At 42.1% G+C, this 16,465-nt stretch overlaps 2 protein-coding genes across 2 annotated transcripts in view; one reads left to right on the forward strand and one right to left on the reverse strand.

Annotated features, from left to right (window-relative positions):
* Positions 1–931: 931 nt before the first annotated feature.
* Positions 932–8,083, forward strand: nyx (nyctalopin; the record flags this gene model as incomplete). The annotated part of the gene is made up of 4 exons (XM_084179721.1): positions 932–953; positions 3,814–4,100; positions 6,652–6,956; positions 7,252–8,083. 4 exons carry the CDS (start codon positions 932–934, stop codon positions 8,081–8,083), a joined length of 1,446 nt encoding a protein of 481 aa, XP_084035847.1.
* Positions 8,084–12,455: 4,372 nt separating this feature from the next.
* The window catches only part of LOC311143846 (peripheral plasma membrane protein CASK-like), a 211,880-nt gene continuing 207,870 nt past the window's right edge, over positions 12,456–16,465 (reverse strand). The window contains exon 25 of the mRNA XM_084179723.1: positions 12,456–15,583. Coding sequence (XP_084035849.1) covers positions 15,407–15,583 — 177 coding nt within the window. The 3' untranslated portion in view covers positions 12,456–15,406. The remainder of the gene's footprint in view (positions 15,584–16,465) is intronic.

Raw genomic sequence — 16,465 nt, forward strand, 5'->3', positions numbered from 1 at the left:
AGTACACACATTAATAATATGCACGCACACAGGTTTTAGTGACTGTGGGGGGTTGCTGTGCTTTAAGTGCAGGAACACACACACACACTGGTGCACTCACACTATCAAACACACACATTCATGCAAATGTATCGCATACACTTTCACTCCCAGACACACACACACACACACACACACACACTCTGCCTCCGTCAGACAGGACCTGTTCGCCTGTTCAGTCCTGTATGTGGGAGGGATCTCTGCTGACTGACCGGCAGGATGGACGGACGGACAGACAGACACATGGACAGGAGGACAGGCACCTGGATCACACATGGACACAAGTATCAGACATGATCGACAGGTAAGAACACGTTGTGTGTTTTATGGTATTTTAATACTTTTTACAGTCCTGCAATAATTATGACAGAATTATAAGTGCATTGTCACACTATTTATTCTCAGAATTCCTAAATGGCATTTTGGTTTGCCTCCATGTTGATGTTATAATGCAACTTTTCCTTAAAAATTGTTGCATTGCATTGTGTGATGTAACTTTTGAAGGGTCTTGTGATTGTGTTACCTATTTTAATGCTGTTTCTTTAGCCCTTTACTAAAATGCCAACCTGTTTTTTTCAGAACACTGCTTATAAACTGCAAATATGAAATTAATAGATATTTTGTTAACTATTAGTAAACTGTTTGTGAATAATTGTATTAGTTCATGTATTTATTCACATTTGAAATACATATTTTATATTTAAACATTCCAATAAGATGACTGTAATTATATGTAAATAATGAACAACACAACTTTATGATTGCTCCATGTATACAACAATATTAACATATTAATACGTAACAACATTTATAAGCATTATAAGCAGAGTGTTGTGTGCCTTGTTTCAGTTCTTCTTTAATCCTGTCATGTCCCAGATGAGAGACTGCAGGGATGATTCTCATCGCTTTAACAGGTCAGTTTCTCACTCATATCTACACTGTATGTTATTCACTGTTTCTAACAACCTGTTTGAATACTTAGAAAGTGTGGATGGAAAACAATACATAGCTTGCATTAGGCTACATACAATCATGTCAGATCAGTGATTGCCTCTATCAAAAGACTAAGATAACTCAATAAATAGTTGTGGGTATGTTTAAAGGGACAATCTGGGATTCAATCAACAACAAAGTGCACACCCCTCCACTTTCTTGGTAAACAGCTGATGGATGGGGCTGGAGAAACATAACCACTCCCAAATTCATACAGGGCTATAGATGCAATGGAGTGAAAACAAACTAATATTTTTGGTTGTGATGGAGTAAGAATGTTGAACTAAGCTCATGAGGCATAAGTTATATTCTTCAAGATATCATTCATTTTAAAGTCCAAAAATGTATGTATCAATCCCAGATCGCCCCCTCATTAAGAGTCGATTAACACACATCAATCAATTAACATAATATAAAAATCCCCATCAAAATCCATCTGTTTAAACTAGAGATATCTGGTTTTTTGTATGGGCTGCATCTCAATCCACCGCACCTGTCAATGTCAGCCTTGCGCATCTGCGGTGGAAAGTGGCGGAGCTACAGGGCTGTTTGTCAGACCAGGAGACATCCCGAAAATCGGTCTTCTCACGAAAACGTCTGTAGCATCCGAACGGTTTGGCCTACAAACTAATATGACCACTCCATGGAAAGTTTTGCTCTATGACCCCCACAAGTGGACTCGTCTGAAGGTAACCCGGTACCGGTTTAAAAAATTTATGGAATTAGTTTTGTGCCATTAAAAAAAGTTTAAATATTAAGGTTAAATATGTGTCCAAAAAAAGAAAGATATTTCCTGATCTTTTTTATGTCTCCTAGATATGGGACAGACACTTCAAAACCTTATTCCTTATTATTTATTATTTGACTGTCTGTTTTGCCATTTATGAATGTGTTATTCAATGCGTTTCAATGGGCTATAGCAGTAAAGGCTAAATTCAATATTTTATCAAATCATTTTATAATATATTTTTTGGGATACCTACAGGGGTCCTAATATTCTAAATCAAATAGCTAAATGCAACTACATTGTAGACATTGTGTGGTTGAGCATATGAATCCAAAAACAAATGTTCTCACACAAAGTTTCACATTTCTTATTGAAATGTCTACTGACGATCCTCATGCTCTGAAGTCTTTTCTTGAATCATGTTACATTATTCTAATAGATATACATCAGACTAATATTAGAGGCCCATTCTATTTTCAGTCCACTAATCCAAACATGCCCCCCAACCCCCCACGGAAACCCGGGATACTGGGTTTGACTGAACAGTGGCCCCTAATCTGGAGAGATTCTATTGATTGATCAAATTAAAATGTACCGTTAAACTCCCAGCAGCCTTGCCATAACTGGATGAGAGGGTAAAATCCCAGTCCCAGGGGCCTATTGTTGTATCAACTAATCTCTAGTCTGAGCTGTTCTGTCTTAATCACACCATTATTTGATTTCACTGTGGTCTGGTTTGGCAGTCAGCAGGAGACAGAGATGTTAGAACCCTGAGGACAGGCCTAGCTGTCTGGCCATTGTGCCACGTGTCTCGCTTATCAAATCATCACTGCCTCCACCCCGTGCCCTGGCACACGTTTACTCACAACACCACTTTCATCTGGCCAGAGGGAACATTGCAGATCATATCCCCTCTACAAAGTGATTATAATATACACTGTAGGTGGCCTGAGTGGTGATTTTCACTTGTCGATAATTATAATAATTATGATCGCTGGGCCTTAGTCAGTGGTGGAAAAAGTACCCAATTGTCATACTTGAGTAAAAGTATAGATACCTTAATAGAAAGTTACTCAAGTAAATATAAATAGTAAAGTAAAGTACAGATACCCCAAAAAACTACTTAAGTAGTACTTTATGGTATTTTTACTTAAGTACTTTACACCACTGGCCTTAGTAAGCAGATGTCAACTTGAGTAAGCAGATGCCAACTTCTTTCTGAGCAGCAAAAGCGCACTAAAATCTCTAATAAAAAGCTGATGTTTACAACCACTGTATATTACTCCGCACTACCATGTTTATTGAAATCCACCCTCAAAATGCTCAACCTTTTGCTTACATTCATCTCACCAAGTATAAGTTTGACATACATTATGTATCTGTTAATCAGTGATAGGGTTTGTTTCGCAACATCTGTGTTGTGTAACATAAGGTTAGGGTTACTGAATGAAAGTCGTAATCCTAAAACTTTCAAATCAGGCCTGTGAAATCCCCTCTCATCTGCACTGCAGTATTAACCAATCCTTCTCTACCGTCCATCTGTCTGTCTTTCTGAGAAACTCATCTGGGATTCAGCTAAATTCATTTTGAGACCATTCTTGGCAATTTATCATTTTGAGAAAAAGCTCTTTGTAAATATAAACAAACCTCAAAGCTTTCTCTTGTTTTCTCTTTCTCTTTCCTTCCCCTCTCTCTCCATCACTCCTCCCTCTTTCTCCGTCACTCCCCCTCTCTCTCCATCACTCCTTCCTCTCTCTCCATCACTCCTTCCTCTCTCTCCATCACTCCTTCCTCTCTCTCCATCACTCCTTCCTCTCTCTCCATCACTCCCCCTCTCTCTCCATCACTCCCCCTCTCTCTCCATCACTCCTCCCTCTCTCTCCATCACTCCCCCCTCTCTCTCCATCACTCCTCCCTCTTTCTCCATCACTCCTCCTTCTCTCTCCATCACTCCTCCCTCTCTCATCACTCCCCCCCTCTCTCTCCATCACTCCCCCCTCTCTCTCCATCACTCCCCCCTCTCTCTCCATCACTCCCCCCTCTCTCTCCCCTAGTCTCTGTCCTGTGCCTGTTTCCCCAGGCGGCGCAGGCTCTGTGGGCGTGCGCACGCTCCTGCCCAGCCTCTTGCACGTGCACGCCGGAGAAGAGCTGCAGTGTGCTGTGTGACCGCTCGGGCCTGCCCGACCTGCCCCGGGAGTTCCCCTGTGAAGCGTCCTCCATCAACCTGGACAAGAACAGCCTTAAGTTCCTGTCTGAGAGGGCCTTTGGTACCCTGCCCTCCCTCAGGTCTCTGTCCCTGGACCACAACAACATCTCCTTCATCACCCCCGGGGCCTTCAAGGTCAGCAGAAGTGGTGTAAAGTACTTAAGTAAAACTACTTGAAAGTACTACTTAAGTAGTTTTTTGGGGTATCTGTACCAAACTTTACTATTTATATTTTTGACAACTTTTACTTCACTACATTCCTAAACAAAATGATGTACTTTTTACTCCATACATTTTCCCTGACACTCAAAAGTACTCATTACATTTTGAATGCAATTCACACACTTATCAAGAGAACATCCCTGGTCATCCCTACTGCCTCTGATCTGGCAGACTTACTAAACACATGCTTCATTTGTAAATGATGTCTGAGTGTTGGAGTGTGCCCCTGGCTATCCCTAAAAATATAAGACATTTGAAATTATTAATATTTTTACTTTTGATACTTACAGTTGAAGTCGGAAGTTTACATACACTTAGGTTGGAGTCATTAAATCTCGTTTTTCAACCACTCCACAAATTTCTTGTTAACAAACTATAGTTTTGGCAAGTCGGTTAGGACATCTACTTTGTGCATGACACAAGTAATTTTTCAAACAATTGTTTACAAACAGATTATTTCACTTATAATTCACTGTATCACAATTCCAGTGGGTCAGAAGTTTACATACACTAAGTTGACTGTGCCTTTAAACAGCTTGGAAAATTCAAGAAAATGATGTCATGGCTTCAGAAGCTTCTGATAGGCTAATTGACATCATTTGAGTCAATTGGAGGTGTACCTGTGGATGTATTTCAAGGCCCACCTTCAAACTCAGTGCCTCTTTGCTTGATATCATGGGAAAATCAAAAGAAATCAGCCAAGACCTCAGAAAAAAAATGTGTAGACCTCCACAAGTCTGGTTCATCCTTGGGAGCAAGTTCCAAACGCCTGAAGGTACCACATTCATAGTACGCAAGTATAAACACCATGGGACCACGCAGCCGTCATACCGCTCAGAAAGGAGACGCGTTCTGTCTCCTAGAGATGAATGTACTTTGGTGCGAAAAGTGCAAATCAATCCCAGAACAACAGCAAAATAACTTGTGAAGATGCTGGAGGAAACAGGTACAAAAGTATCTATATCAACATAACCTGAAAGGCTGCTCAGCAAGGAAGAAGCCACTGCTCCAAAACTGCCATAAAAAAGCCAGACTACGGGTTGCAACTGCACATGGGGACAAAGATCGTACTTTTTGGAGAAATGTCCTCTGGTCTGATGAAACATAAATAGAACTGTTTGGCCATAATTACCATCGTTATGTTTGGAGGAGAAAGGGGGTGGCTTGCAAGCCGAAGAACACAATCCCGACTGTGAAGCACGTGGGTGGCAGCATCATGCTGTGGGGGTGCTTTGCTACAGGAGGGACTGGTGCACTTCACAAAATAGATGGCATCATGAGGAAGGAAAATTATGTGAATATATTGAAGCAACATCTCAAGACATCAGTCAGGAAGTTAAAGCTTGGTCACAAAGTCAAGGTATTGCAGTGGCCAAACAAAAAACTCTGACCTCAATCCTATTGAACATTTGTGGGCAGAACTGAAAAAGCGTGTGCGAGCAAGGAGGCCTATGAACCTGACTCAGTTACACCAGCTCTGTCAGGAGGAATGGGCCAAAATTCACCCAACTTATTGTGGGAAGCTTGTGGAAGGCTACCCGAAACGTTTGACCCAAGTTAAACAATTTAAAGGCAATGCTACCAAATACTAATTGAGTGTATGTAAACTTCTGACCCACTGGGAATGTGATGAAATAAATAAAAGCTGAAATAAATCATTCTCTCTACTATTATTCTGACATTTCACATTCTTAAAATAAAGTGGTGATCCTAACTGACCTAAAACAGGGAATTTCTACTACGATTAAATGTCAGGAATTGTGAAAAACGTATTTAATGTATTTGGCTAAGGTGTATGTAAACTTCCGACTTCAACTGTAAGTATATTTTAGCAATTACATTTACTTTTGATACTTAAGTATATTTAACACCAAAATACTTTTAGACTTTTACTCAAGTAGTATTTTACTGGGTGACTTTCACTTTTACTTGAGTCATTTTCTAAGGTATCTTTTCTTTTACTCAAGTATGAAAATTGGGAACTTTTTCCACAACCGGTCAGCAGCAACATCTTGACAGTTGTACTCCAAAAAAATTAAATAACAACTACACTTGTCTTTTTCTACTGGCACTGACTTTGCTAATAACTACTTTATTGAGGGAAAATCTACTTACTACGACCGTGATATATAGTTGGCTGGAAATGGAAACGGAAAGTGGAAACGTTTAGTTACAGGGCAGATACAAAGAAACAACACTGGCGACATACTGTGCATGTACTGTACACACACCTAACAAACACACAATCAAAAAGACATCCATCACAATCAAGATTACAAGTTGTCTTTTTGCTTGAGATTGTCCTTTTCCTCTTCTGATATACTGAGCTTTTGGTTGATTGGATTTTTTCTGTATTATTGATCATGTTTTTACTTCTCGTATTGCTGTACGTGAACCGTTTGGAGTGTATAAAATATATGATTATTATACTACTAACATATGTATTATTATGATAATTCTCTAGGGACTGCCCAACCTAGTGGAGCTGAAGATGGCCCACAACGAGTACATCCGTTACCTCCACACCCGCACCTTCACCGGGCTCAAACGCCTGGTCCGATTGGACGTGGCCGATTGTAACCTCTTCAACATGCCCGACCGGATCTTTCTAGAAAATTACGCTCTGAAGGAACTCTTCTGCTTCCAGAACAACTTCCGGAGGATTCCTGGAGCGTTCCGCGGGATGGAGAACCTGACCCACGTCTACCTGGAGCGGAACAAGATTGAGGCGGTGGCGTATAACTCTCTCCTGGGCCTGGGGAACCTCAGGTAGGTAACTAGCTGTAGCTCAGAGAGAGAAAGGAAAGACTGTTCACTGTTGGCTACTTTCACAAAGTAGTTCTTTGAACATTTCAACCATGTTGCTCTTTGTCAAATTTGTACAGTTATAAAACATTTTAAGCAAAATTGGTGCAAAGACCAATAAGGTCAAAACATAACTAGCATTAGCTTATTGACAAATTTCTTGGTGAGCAGCAAACATTGAGTTGACATTTCTTTCTCTCTTCGTCTGGATAATTCCTTATCCTGCATAGTCACACTTCTCATTTCCAAAACCCGTCAGGTACCTGAACCTCCAGGAGAACCGCATCAACGTGATCCACGACCAGTCCTTCCAGGACCTCCTGCGCCTGGAGAACTTCTACCTCAACGACAACCTGCTGTCTGAGCTGCCCCGGATGGCCTTCAAGGGCCTCAGCCGCCTCAAGATGCTCAACCTGGGGGGCAACCAGCTCACCAACATCTCCAAGACCTGGTTCAGTGACCTGGTGGAGCTGGAGGTCCTCTACCTGGACCGCAACCGCCTGGTCTACATCGAGGAGGGCTCCTTTGAGAACCTGACCAGTCTGATCACCCTCCACCTCAACAGCAACAACCTCAGCTCCCTGCCCTTCCCCGTCTTCCAGCCTGTCTACTTCATCGGACGCCTCTACCTCTTCAAGAACCCCTGGGAATGTGACTGCTCTCTGGAGTATCTTAAGGAGTGGATGGAGAGTTATAAGTTGGTCCGGGACATCCCCTGCGCCTCCCCGTCCTCCGTGGCTGGCCTGGATTTGAGCGAAGTAGTCTTCGCCAGGGTTAATGGGTCGTGCCTGGATCCGGGGGAGCTGAACCTGACCACGATGTCTTCGGACATCCTCTCGACCACGGAGAACCGTTTCAACAGCCTGATCTCCAAGCTGCTACAGCAGGAGCTCAGGGAAGAGGTGGGGAACGGGACGGAGAGCCTGAGGAACGGGACCCTGCTGGACCCTGCAGAGGGACTCAGCGCTGGGATCAAAGGGGCAGACGCCAGCCAATCACTGGTCTCATTGTTGGCGATGTGTTGTGTCTTCTGGATGACGATTGGTCAATCGGATGTGGATTTCCTGTTTGGGTATGTGACTGGCACCTGAGAGATGGAAGAATGTGGTTGTGTTTCTGAAAATTGGGTGATTTCTTCCCTCATTGGGAGGAAAGTTGTTTTGAATGAAGGATGCTATAGACAAGTCAATCTTTGTTGGATGTTTGAGTATCTGACTGTCCATTGAGATGTCTTGTGGAGTATGTGAGTTCCCTGCTGATGAAAACTCACATTTGTTTGTTGTTCATCCTTCGAAATGAAAGGAATAAGTAATACAACGGGTTCAGACCTAATATCACATGGATACAGGCTGACCTGAGACCTGATATTACATGGATACAGGCTGACCTGAGACCTGATATCACATGGATACAGGCTGACCTGAGTGTGGCTCATGTAAAACACTGAACTGCTTGATATTGGACAGCACAGATTTGTCTTGTACTATGCAGAATGTTTGTTGTATTGAAACCATGGATTATTGCAATGGTTTAGATTTCAATACCTTCCTTGTGTTATGTAACATTCTCTAATGAATGATAACATTCATTCATATTATATAATATTTAAAACATGAATGTGTTCCCTGTACCATTAACAAACATTGTTTTCTACTGAATGTAAATGTGTAAATGCTGACAGATCAAGTCATCAGCGCCTTTATATACTCAACAGATATTTTCCTCCCTCTCACTTTCCCTCGTTCTTCTTGTTTTAATCATTCAACTCAGTAAATGCAGACTGTGCGGCTTTTCATAAATGAATTAATCTTCTTACAGCGTGCAGCTCTCATGCGCGCTCCTCTTTGCCATGTAAGCCTCTGTCTAGTCTAACACAACGTAATGGAGGGAGTTTATCATTGTGTTTGCCTCTTATGGACCTGATTCCCCTTATGTACATACACTAGGTTGTTTAGTCAATAGGGGAAGTGATCAAAAGGACAGAATGAACTGCATTCTTTGGGATGATCTACTGTACTGTATTGACAGTCACATGGCAATGTATATCAACGGACTATCAAAGCACCCCCTTTTGCTTTAGATTTGTACTATTGACGATGCAACATACATTTCATACACAGTCTCTCTGCACAGTACATATGCAATTTTGTGCATATTAACACCTATCTTTTTGTTTAAATAGGTACAACTATCCATGATTTGATATGTATACTTTCATCTGTTTCTTATGACCACAATGTTTGCTAAATGTCGCTTGCCAAACTAGTGATTTAGTTAAATGGTGTTCGTTGGCATATTAATATTGACCTTACTCCTTCACGGTGCGATGTATACTAGACTATCAACACGTGACTCGGCTCCTACACATCATTTAGGGCTAGATACGTAGCGAGGAAGATCCTTGTTATAGCGCGAAGAAAACGTAAAGGTCATTTCCGATTGAGCCGACATAATGCAGCGTGTACCGTGAACGCAGTCTCCGCGAACGCTGGAACTTTGCCTTTACATTTCAATCACCCTATAGCACCGATCTTCCACGCTACGGATTTCATCTAGGCCTTAGATTTCCTTCCAACAGTTTGAACTCTGACCCTGATCTGCTAAGCGTGTCCTTTTAGCCTAGTGGAAGTTTTCAACCCACCCGGTGAAGTAGTGGTGAATCTGCTGTTAACCTTTTAATGTGAGATTAGGACTGGGACTATTGGTGACAAACCCCTGGGATGGGCTGGACGCTGCAAGGCCATGGTGTCATATTAGATCACTGTCATTTACTTTATGTATTATTACCATGTATCATTTAATGCATCCATCTATTTATTTAATGTTGGTGTTATTTTTTATATAAACTGCTGAGAATTAGGGATTATATTTCTCCCTTTATATTTGGACTGAACCACTAGGGATCTGAGATAACTGGATGAGGAAGGCAATGGGTGTGGCCTGACCGTGATCATGATAATGAGCTAGGTGGAGTTTTCTCCATTTTACTTGCACCCATCCAGCTCTTTCTGATCTAACCCTAACCCTAAGGGGTCTTCAAAAGGTGTCTACGGTTTAGGGGTAAGAGGTTAAATGGGAGTGAATTTGTGATAGAGATGAACTGTACTGTGGGGTTTACAGTAATATGAATGACTGATTATTGAGAGATGCTGCTTATGAACCTGAATGTCATCTGCCTGAATAAACATAATGTTCTGTGTGTGTGTGTGTGTGTGTGTGTGTGTGTGTGTGTGTGTGTGTGTGTGTGTGTGTGTGTGTGTGTGTGTGTGTGTGTGTGTGTGTGTGTGTGTGTGTGTGTGTGTGTGTGTGTGTGTGTGTGTGTGTGTGTGTGTGTGTGTGTGTGTGTGTGTGTGTGTGTGTGTGTGTGTGTGTGTGTGTGTGTGTGTGTGTGTGTGACAGGTTACATTTTCAACACATGAAAGGAAATATATATTTTTTAAAAATTCATATTGAAGAACTTTATCATTGTAGATTATTTTACACTGGGGCAGTCAAAAATACACTACCGGTCAAAAGTTTTAGAACAGCTACTCATTCAAGGGTTTTTCTTTATTTTTACTATTTTCTACATTGTAGAATAATAGTGAAGACATCAAAACTATGAAATAACACATATGGAATCATGTAGTAACAAAACAAGTGTTATATTATTATATATTTTATATTTGAGATTCTTGAAATAGCCACCCTTTGCCTTGATGACAGCTTTGCACACTCTTGGCGTTCTCTCAACCAGCTTCACCTGGAATGCTTTTCCAACAGTCTTGAAGGAGTTCCCACATATGCTGAGCACTTGTTGGTTGCCTTTCCTTCACTCTGCGGTTCGAGTCATCCCAAACCATCTAAATTTGGTTGAAGTCCGGGTGATTGTGGTGGCCAGGTCATCTGATGCAGCCCTCCATCACTCTCCTTGGTAAAATAGCCCTTACACAGCCTGGAGGTGTGTTGGGTCATTTTCCTGTTGAAAAACAAATGATAGTCCCACTAAGCCCAAACCAGATGGGATGGCATATTGCTGCAGAATGCTGTGGTAGCCATGCTGGTTAAGTGTGCCTTGAAATCTAAATCAATCACAGACAGTGTCACCAGCAAAGCACCCCCACAACATAACACCTCCTCATCCATGCTTTATGGTGGGAAATACACATGCGGAGATCATCCATTCACCCACACCATGTCTCACAAAGACACAGCGGTTGGAACCAAAAATCTCCTATTTGGACTCCAGACCAAAGGACACATTTCCACCGGTCTAATGTCTATTGCTCGTGTTTCTTGGCCCAAGCAAGTCTCTTCTTCTTATTGGTGTCCTTTAATAGTGGTTTCTTTGCAGCAATTCGACCATGAAGGCCTGATACACACAGTCTCCTCTGAACAGTTGATGTTGAGAAGTGTCTGTTACTTGAACTCTGTGAAGCATTTATTTGGCCTGTAATTTCTGAGGCTGGTAACTCTAATGAACTTATCCTCTGCAGCAGAGGTAACTGGGTCTTCCATTCCTCTTTGTTTATTTGAACTGTTCTTGCCATAATATGGACTTGGTCTTTTACCAAATAGGGCTGTCTTCTGTATAACCCCCCCCCCCCCCACCTTGTCACAACACAACTGATTGGCTCAAACGCATTAAGAAGGAAAGAAATTCCACAAATTAACTTTTAAGAAGACACACCTGTTAATTGAAATGCATTCCAGGTGACTACCTCATGAAGCTGGTTGAGAGAATGCCAAGAGTGTGCAAAGCTGTCATCAAAGCAAAGGGTGGCTATTTGAAGAATCTCAAATATAAAATATATTTTGATTATTGGTTATTGTATGATTCCATATGTGTTATTTCATTATTTTGATGTCTTCACTATTATTCTACAATGTAGAAAATAGTAAAAATAAAGAAAAACCCTTGAATGAGTAGGTGTTCTAAAACATTTGACCAGTAGTGTATATCATCATTAGTCATATTTCATATACACGGTTATTCAGATGCACAAACTGCTTACTGTTCCTTTGCAAAGCCTTCACCTTGCAAAACGTAGTGTGTGCATATCCTTTTTCATCCAGTTACACAGTTGCAGAATACAAATCAGCATTAATCTATCGTTGATTAAACTTAATTAAAACATTAATACTCTCAGACGACACATTTCTGAAATGGCAAATCAGGAATCAGTTGTAATTTGATCCCCCTCCTAATTTTCTTATACAACAAATCAAGACACATTTTTTTTTTAAGAAACACGATCTCGCTACCATGGTATTTTTTGGAAAAATCGGTTGTTTTTAGAAATGTCGTCTGAAATGCCAAGGGATGTGCATAGGTGTCAGGGTTATTTTAGTTGGTTGTTATTTCCTGTTCCCCTTGCTTCCATTGGTCGAGTGGAGTCTTCCAGACGCGTGGAATGTTGGTGGAATGTTGGTTTTCAGTTGGGAGGAGGTTACAGCAGGACACTGGGAACACTGATGGACTGACTGACGGACAGACGGCATGGAAGCTTGCGAATGTCCAACATGCATGAGACCTCATTCAAATCTCTAAAGAGACAGTATCTGGTGGAGATGTGTGTGAAGGGTAGAGGGGGGTGGCTAAGGTGATAACGTGTACAGTCAAAATGAAGCAAGATGAAACTGAACTACATGAATAATAACAGAGTGAGTTTAGAGAAAGACACAAGTTGACAATAAAGGTTAATACATAGTGCTGAGGGATTAGTGCTTTTCTAGGTCGGTTCGGTTTTGGTTCGATTCTTAAAAAATAATCACGGTTTTTGATTTCGGTTTGAATTCGTATTATTTTATCATGAAATGCATTCTGAAATAATGACACGTTTTTGGGGGGAGCATTTTAATGGCAATTCCAAAGCCAAAAAATAGTGAACATTCAATTGCCAAAACATTGAAAATATTCCATTGTCTCGGTCAGGTCCACATTGAGTAGACATCAATAGAAAAATAGGAAATTACTCTGAAATAATAAAATATTTTCAGTTGTGTATATTGCTTAGTTTTTATTTGATGACTTTATTATTTTTAATTCCTTAAAGTCATCTCATCACTGCTCAGGCAGTAGCAGTCAGCCAGCCAGACAACGTTAGCGCTGTGCTCCCCATACTGTCCTGTCTTTAGCCAGCCAGACAACGTTAGCGCTGTGCTCCCCATACTGTCCTGTCTTTAGCCAGCCAGACAACGTTAGCGCTGTGCTCCCCATACTGTCCTGTCTTTAGCCAGCCAGACAACGTTAGCGCTGTGCTCCCCATACTGTCCTGTCTTTAGCCAGCCAGACAACGTTAGCGCTGTGCTCCCCATTCTGTCCTGTCTTTAGCCAGCCAGACAACGTTAGCGCTGTGCTCCCCATACTGTCCTGTCTTTAGCCAGCCAGACAACGTTAGCGCTGTGCTCCCCATACTGTCCTGTCTTTAGCCAGCCAGACAACGTTAGCGCTGTGCTCCCCATACTGTCCTGTCTTTAGCCAGCCAGACAACGTTAGCGCTGTGCTCCCCATACTGTCCTGTCTTTAGCCAGCCAGACAACGTTAGCGCTGTGCTCCCCATACTGTCCTGTCTTTAGCCAGCCAGACAACGTTAGCGCTGTGCTCCCCATACTGTCCTGTCTTTAGCCAGCCAGACAACGTTAGCGCTGTGCTCCCCATACTGTCCTGTCTTCAGTCATCCTATTCAGCTTGGCTAGCTGCACAGCTGTTTGACAAAATCCTTTTACTAGTTCTTCAAATAATATTTACTTAATGAAAACTACAACTCCCTTCAGCCAAGTGTCCCACATAGTTCTTGAGTTGATTTCTTTCGTGAAGGATTTGATTTCTCTCTAGAGAAACAGCGCGTTGGGCTCACAAAAAAAAACAGAGCTAAATGGAATTCAAGTAATTGAACCGACACGTCGGTCAATTAGTTGTTTAATAACCGAAAACCCCCCCGAAATGTCAGTTAATCTCTCAGCACTATTACTAAAGGAGAGGAGTAAAGGAGCAGAGGAATAAAGAGGTGTTGAGAGACAGATAAAGGGTGTTTGGGTGGTTTTCTTCAGTCTGTCTAGAGAGAGAGAAAGAGAATATGCAGGAAAAGAGCTGCAAAACAGGGACAGCGAACGCCTCGATCACACCTACATGCGTCATTGCGCAAAAATGGTACGCAGCATCATCTGGATATGTGTGCAACAAAAGTTCAATATTCACCTTCTGCTACCATTTCTGTCAAGCCGTCTACGCATACAGTTTGACGCATACGTTCGATAAATCCAACGTATGCACCACACAGAACGCACTGCAACTGCCTCTGCAACGCAATGCTGCAAGGCAAACGCAGCGTTCCATTGGAAATGAATGTACTTCTGGTGCACGGAAATGCAATGACGCTGTTGGTGTGATCGAGGCATAAGAACTTCAACATCCATGAAGGGTGATGGAGGCACAGTCAGTCTCATTATTTGCACACACTGTATATAGATGTTCTATTGTGTTATAGACTGTACGTTTTGTTTATCCCATATGTAACTCTGTGTTGTTGTTTTTATCGCACTGCTTTGCTTTATCTTGGCCAGGTCGCAGTTGTAAATGGGAACTTGTTCTCAACTGGCCTACCTGGTTAAATAAAGGTGAAATGTATATATATATATAATAATAATTATGTAGAAGGCTGCAGTGCACTATGAGTGGAGGAGATACAGTACTGTCTCTTTAAAACAAACTTCTACAAAAATGTTGCCTCCTAGCTAATACAGACATGACTATATTTATTTGTTTCTTTCGTTTATACAACACTACGGCTAGGTAGTCTGTAAGGGCAGAGTCTCATTGGCTGCTGCAGGTCATGTGCAGTAGATGGAGGTTTCTGATTGGTTGAGGTGCTTTTCTTTTCCTGAAGGAATGATGGGAGTTTTTCATAGAGAATGATAGAGGTCTCAAGTGGCCAAAATGCTATTTTAGCATAGGCAGCGCCATTGAGAGCTTCCACCATGCTTCAGCCATTTTACAGTAGACAAAGTAGTCAACTGGGTGGAGATTCCTATGGGTTGTAGGCTCAATGGCGCTGCCCATGCTGTCACAGACGCTATAATGGGATAGATACAAAGATGAGTCCTCTATCTATCTCTATGGAGTTTTCGCAGATATGCACCACTGGGGAGGGGGAGAAAGGGAGGGGGAGAGAGAGAGAGGAGTCATTGGGGAGGGGGGAGGTGTTGTCCATAATGGTCCAGTGGACCCAGTAGAGGAGGAGAGAGGGGAGGAGGAGTAAGCAGAGAAAGCAGAGGAGGAGAGAGCAGAGCAGAGCAGAGCAGAGGAGAGGAGGAGTAAGCAGAGAAAGCAGAGGAGGAGAGAGCAGAGCAGAGCAGAGCAGAGGAGGAGAGAGCAGAGCAGAGCAGAGGAGGAGAGAGCAGAGCAGAGCAGAGGAGGGCTATGTGTTCCTTCTTCAGTAGACCCAGGACACAGGGATCCATTGTGCGGTGGTACAGACCAGGTCTATAGCCTCCTCTAGGTGTCTGATGGTCTCATCTATCTCGTTGTTGATTATGGTCTGGTCAAAGTAATGGGCATAGGTCTTCTGGAGAATTTCTGACTCCTTCTGAAGACGCTGCAATGATTCGTCCTACAGAGAGAGAGAAAGAGGGGGGAGGAGCGAGAGAAAGAAGGGGAGGAGAGAAAGAAAGAAAGAAAGAAAGACATAATGAGACACAGACAGAGATGTCATGCCAATAAAGCAGTATTAAATTAAACGGACAGAGAAAGAGTGAGGGTATAGAGTGGATGAGTAGGGATTCAGGACAGTGCTTTGGTAGGCCTGGCCCTGGTGTCCTCAGTGAGAGGAGACTGGAGGAGAGGATTGAGCTGGTTTACTGAGGTAATATACCACACAATAGACCACTACTGACTATGGCCAGCGTTTTCTCTACTCATACTTACTGGCAGCCTCCTGCACCACCTGGGGAGCTGAGAGCCAGGCAACCGAACGCAAGAGAAACGGAAAAATAGAAGCTCACAAACACAGCATGCAAAATAAACCAGTGAAGAAAGTGATGAGAGAAGAAAAAGAAAATGGCGGAGTGCAGAAAAAAGAAGAGTGCCAATAGAGTACCACAGTATGAGTCATGATACCCATAAAACATAGCGGTCAAACAAGGAAATGGTTCCAATTGTTTTTCCACCATTCATTTTTCCTATAGGGGATTTTAGAAACACTTAAAATAAGGACTGTGTTTCGTGTAGGCTTACCCTGGCGTGACGTTTTGATAACCGTGTAAATCTCTCTAGGACAAGGTGACTTTTATCAATATATTTGCCTGTATTTACCCCCCCAAAATGAAATGCTAATTAGCTGCTAATGTGGCTATCATAAAGAACTACAAATGCCATGATGATCTGGACAAAACTGCCGAATCGTTAGCTAAATGTAGTAATTAACAAATTGGATACATTTCTTTAAATTGACAATTCTGTGAACTGTCTTATGCAAGTTTTAAATTGACACAAT

This window comes from Coregonus lavaretus, assembly GCF_964263955.1.
Source record: "Coregonus lavaretus genome assembly, chromosome: 16".
Taxonomy (NCBI): domain Eukaryota; kingdom Metazoa; phylum Chordata; class Actinopteri; order Salmoniformes; family Salmonidae; genus Coregonus; species Coregonus lavaretus.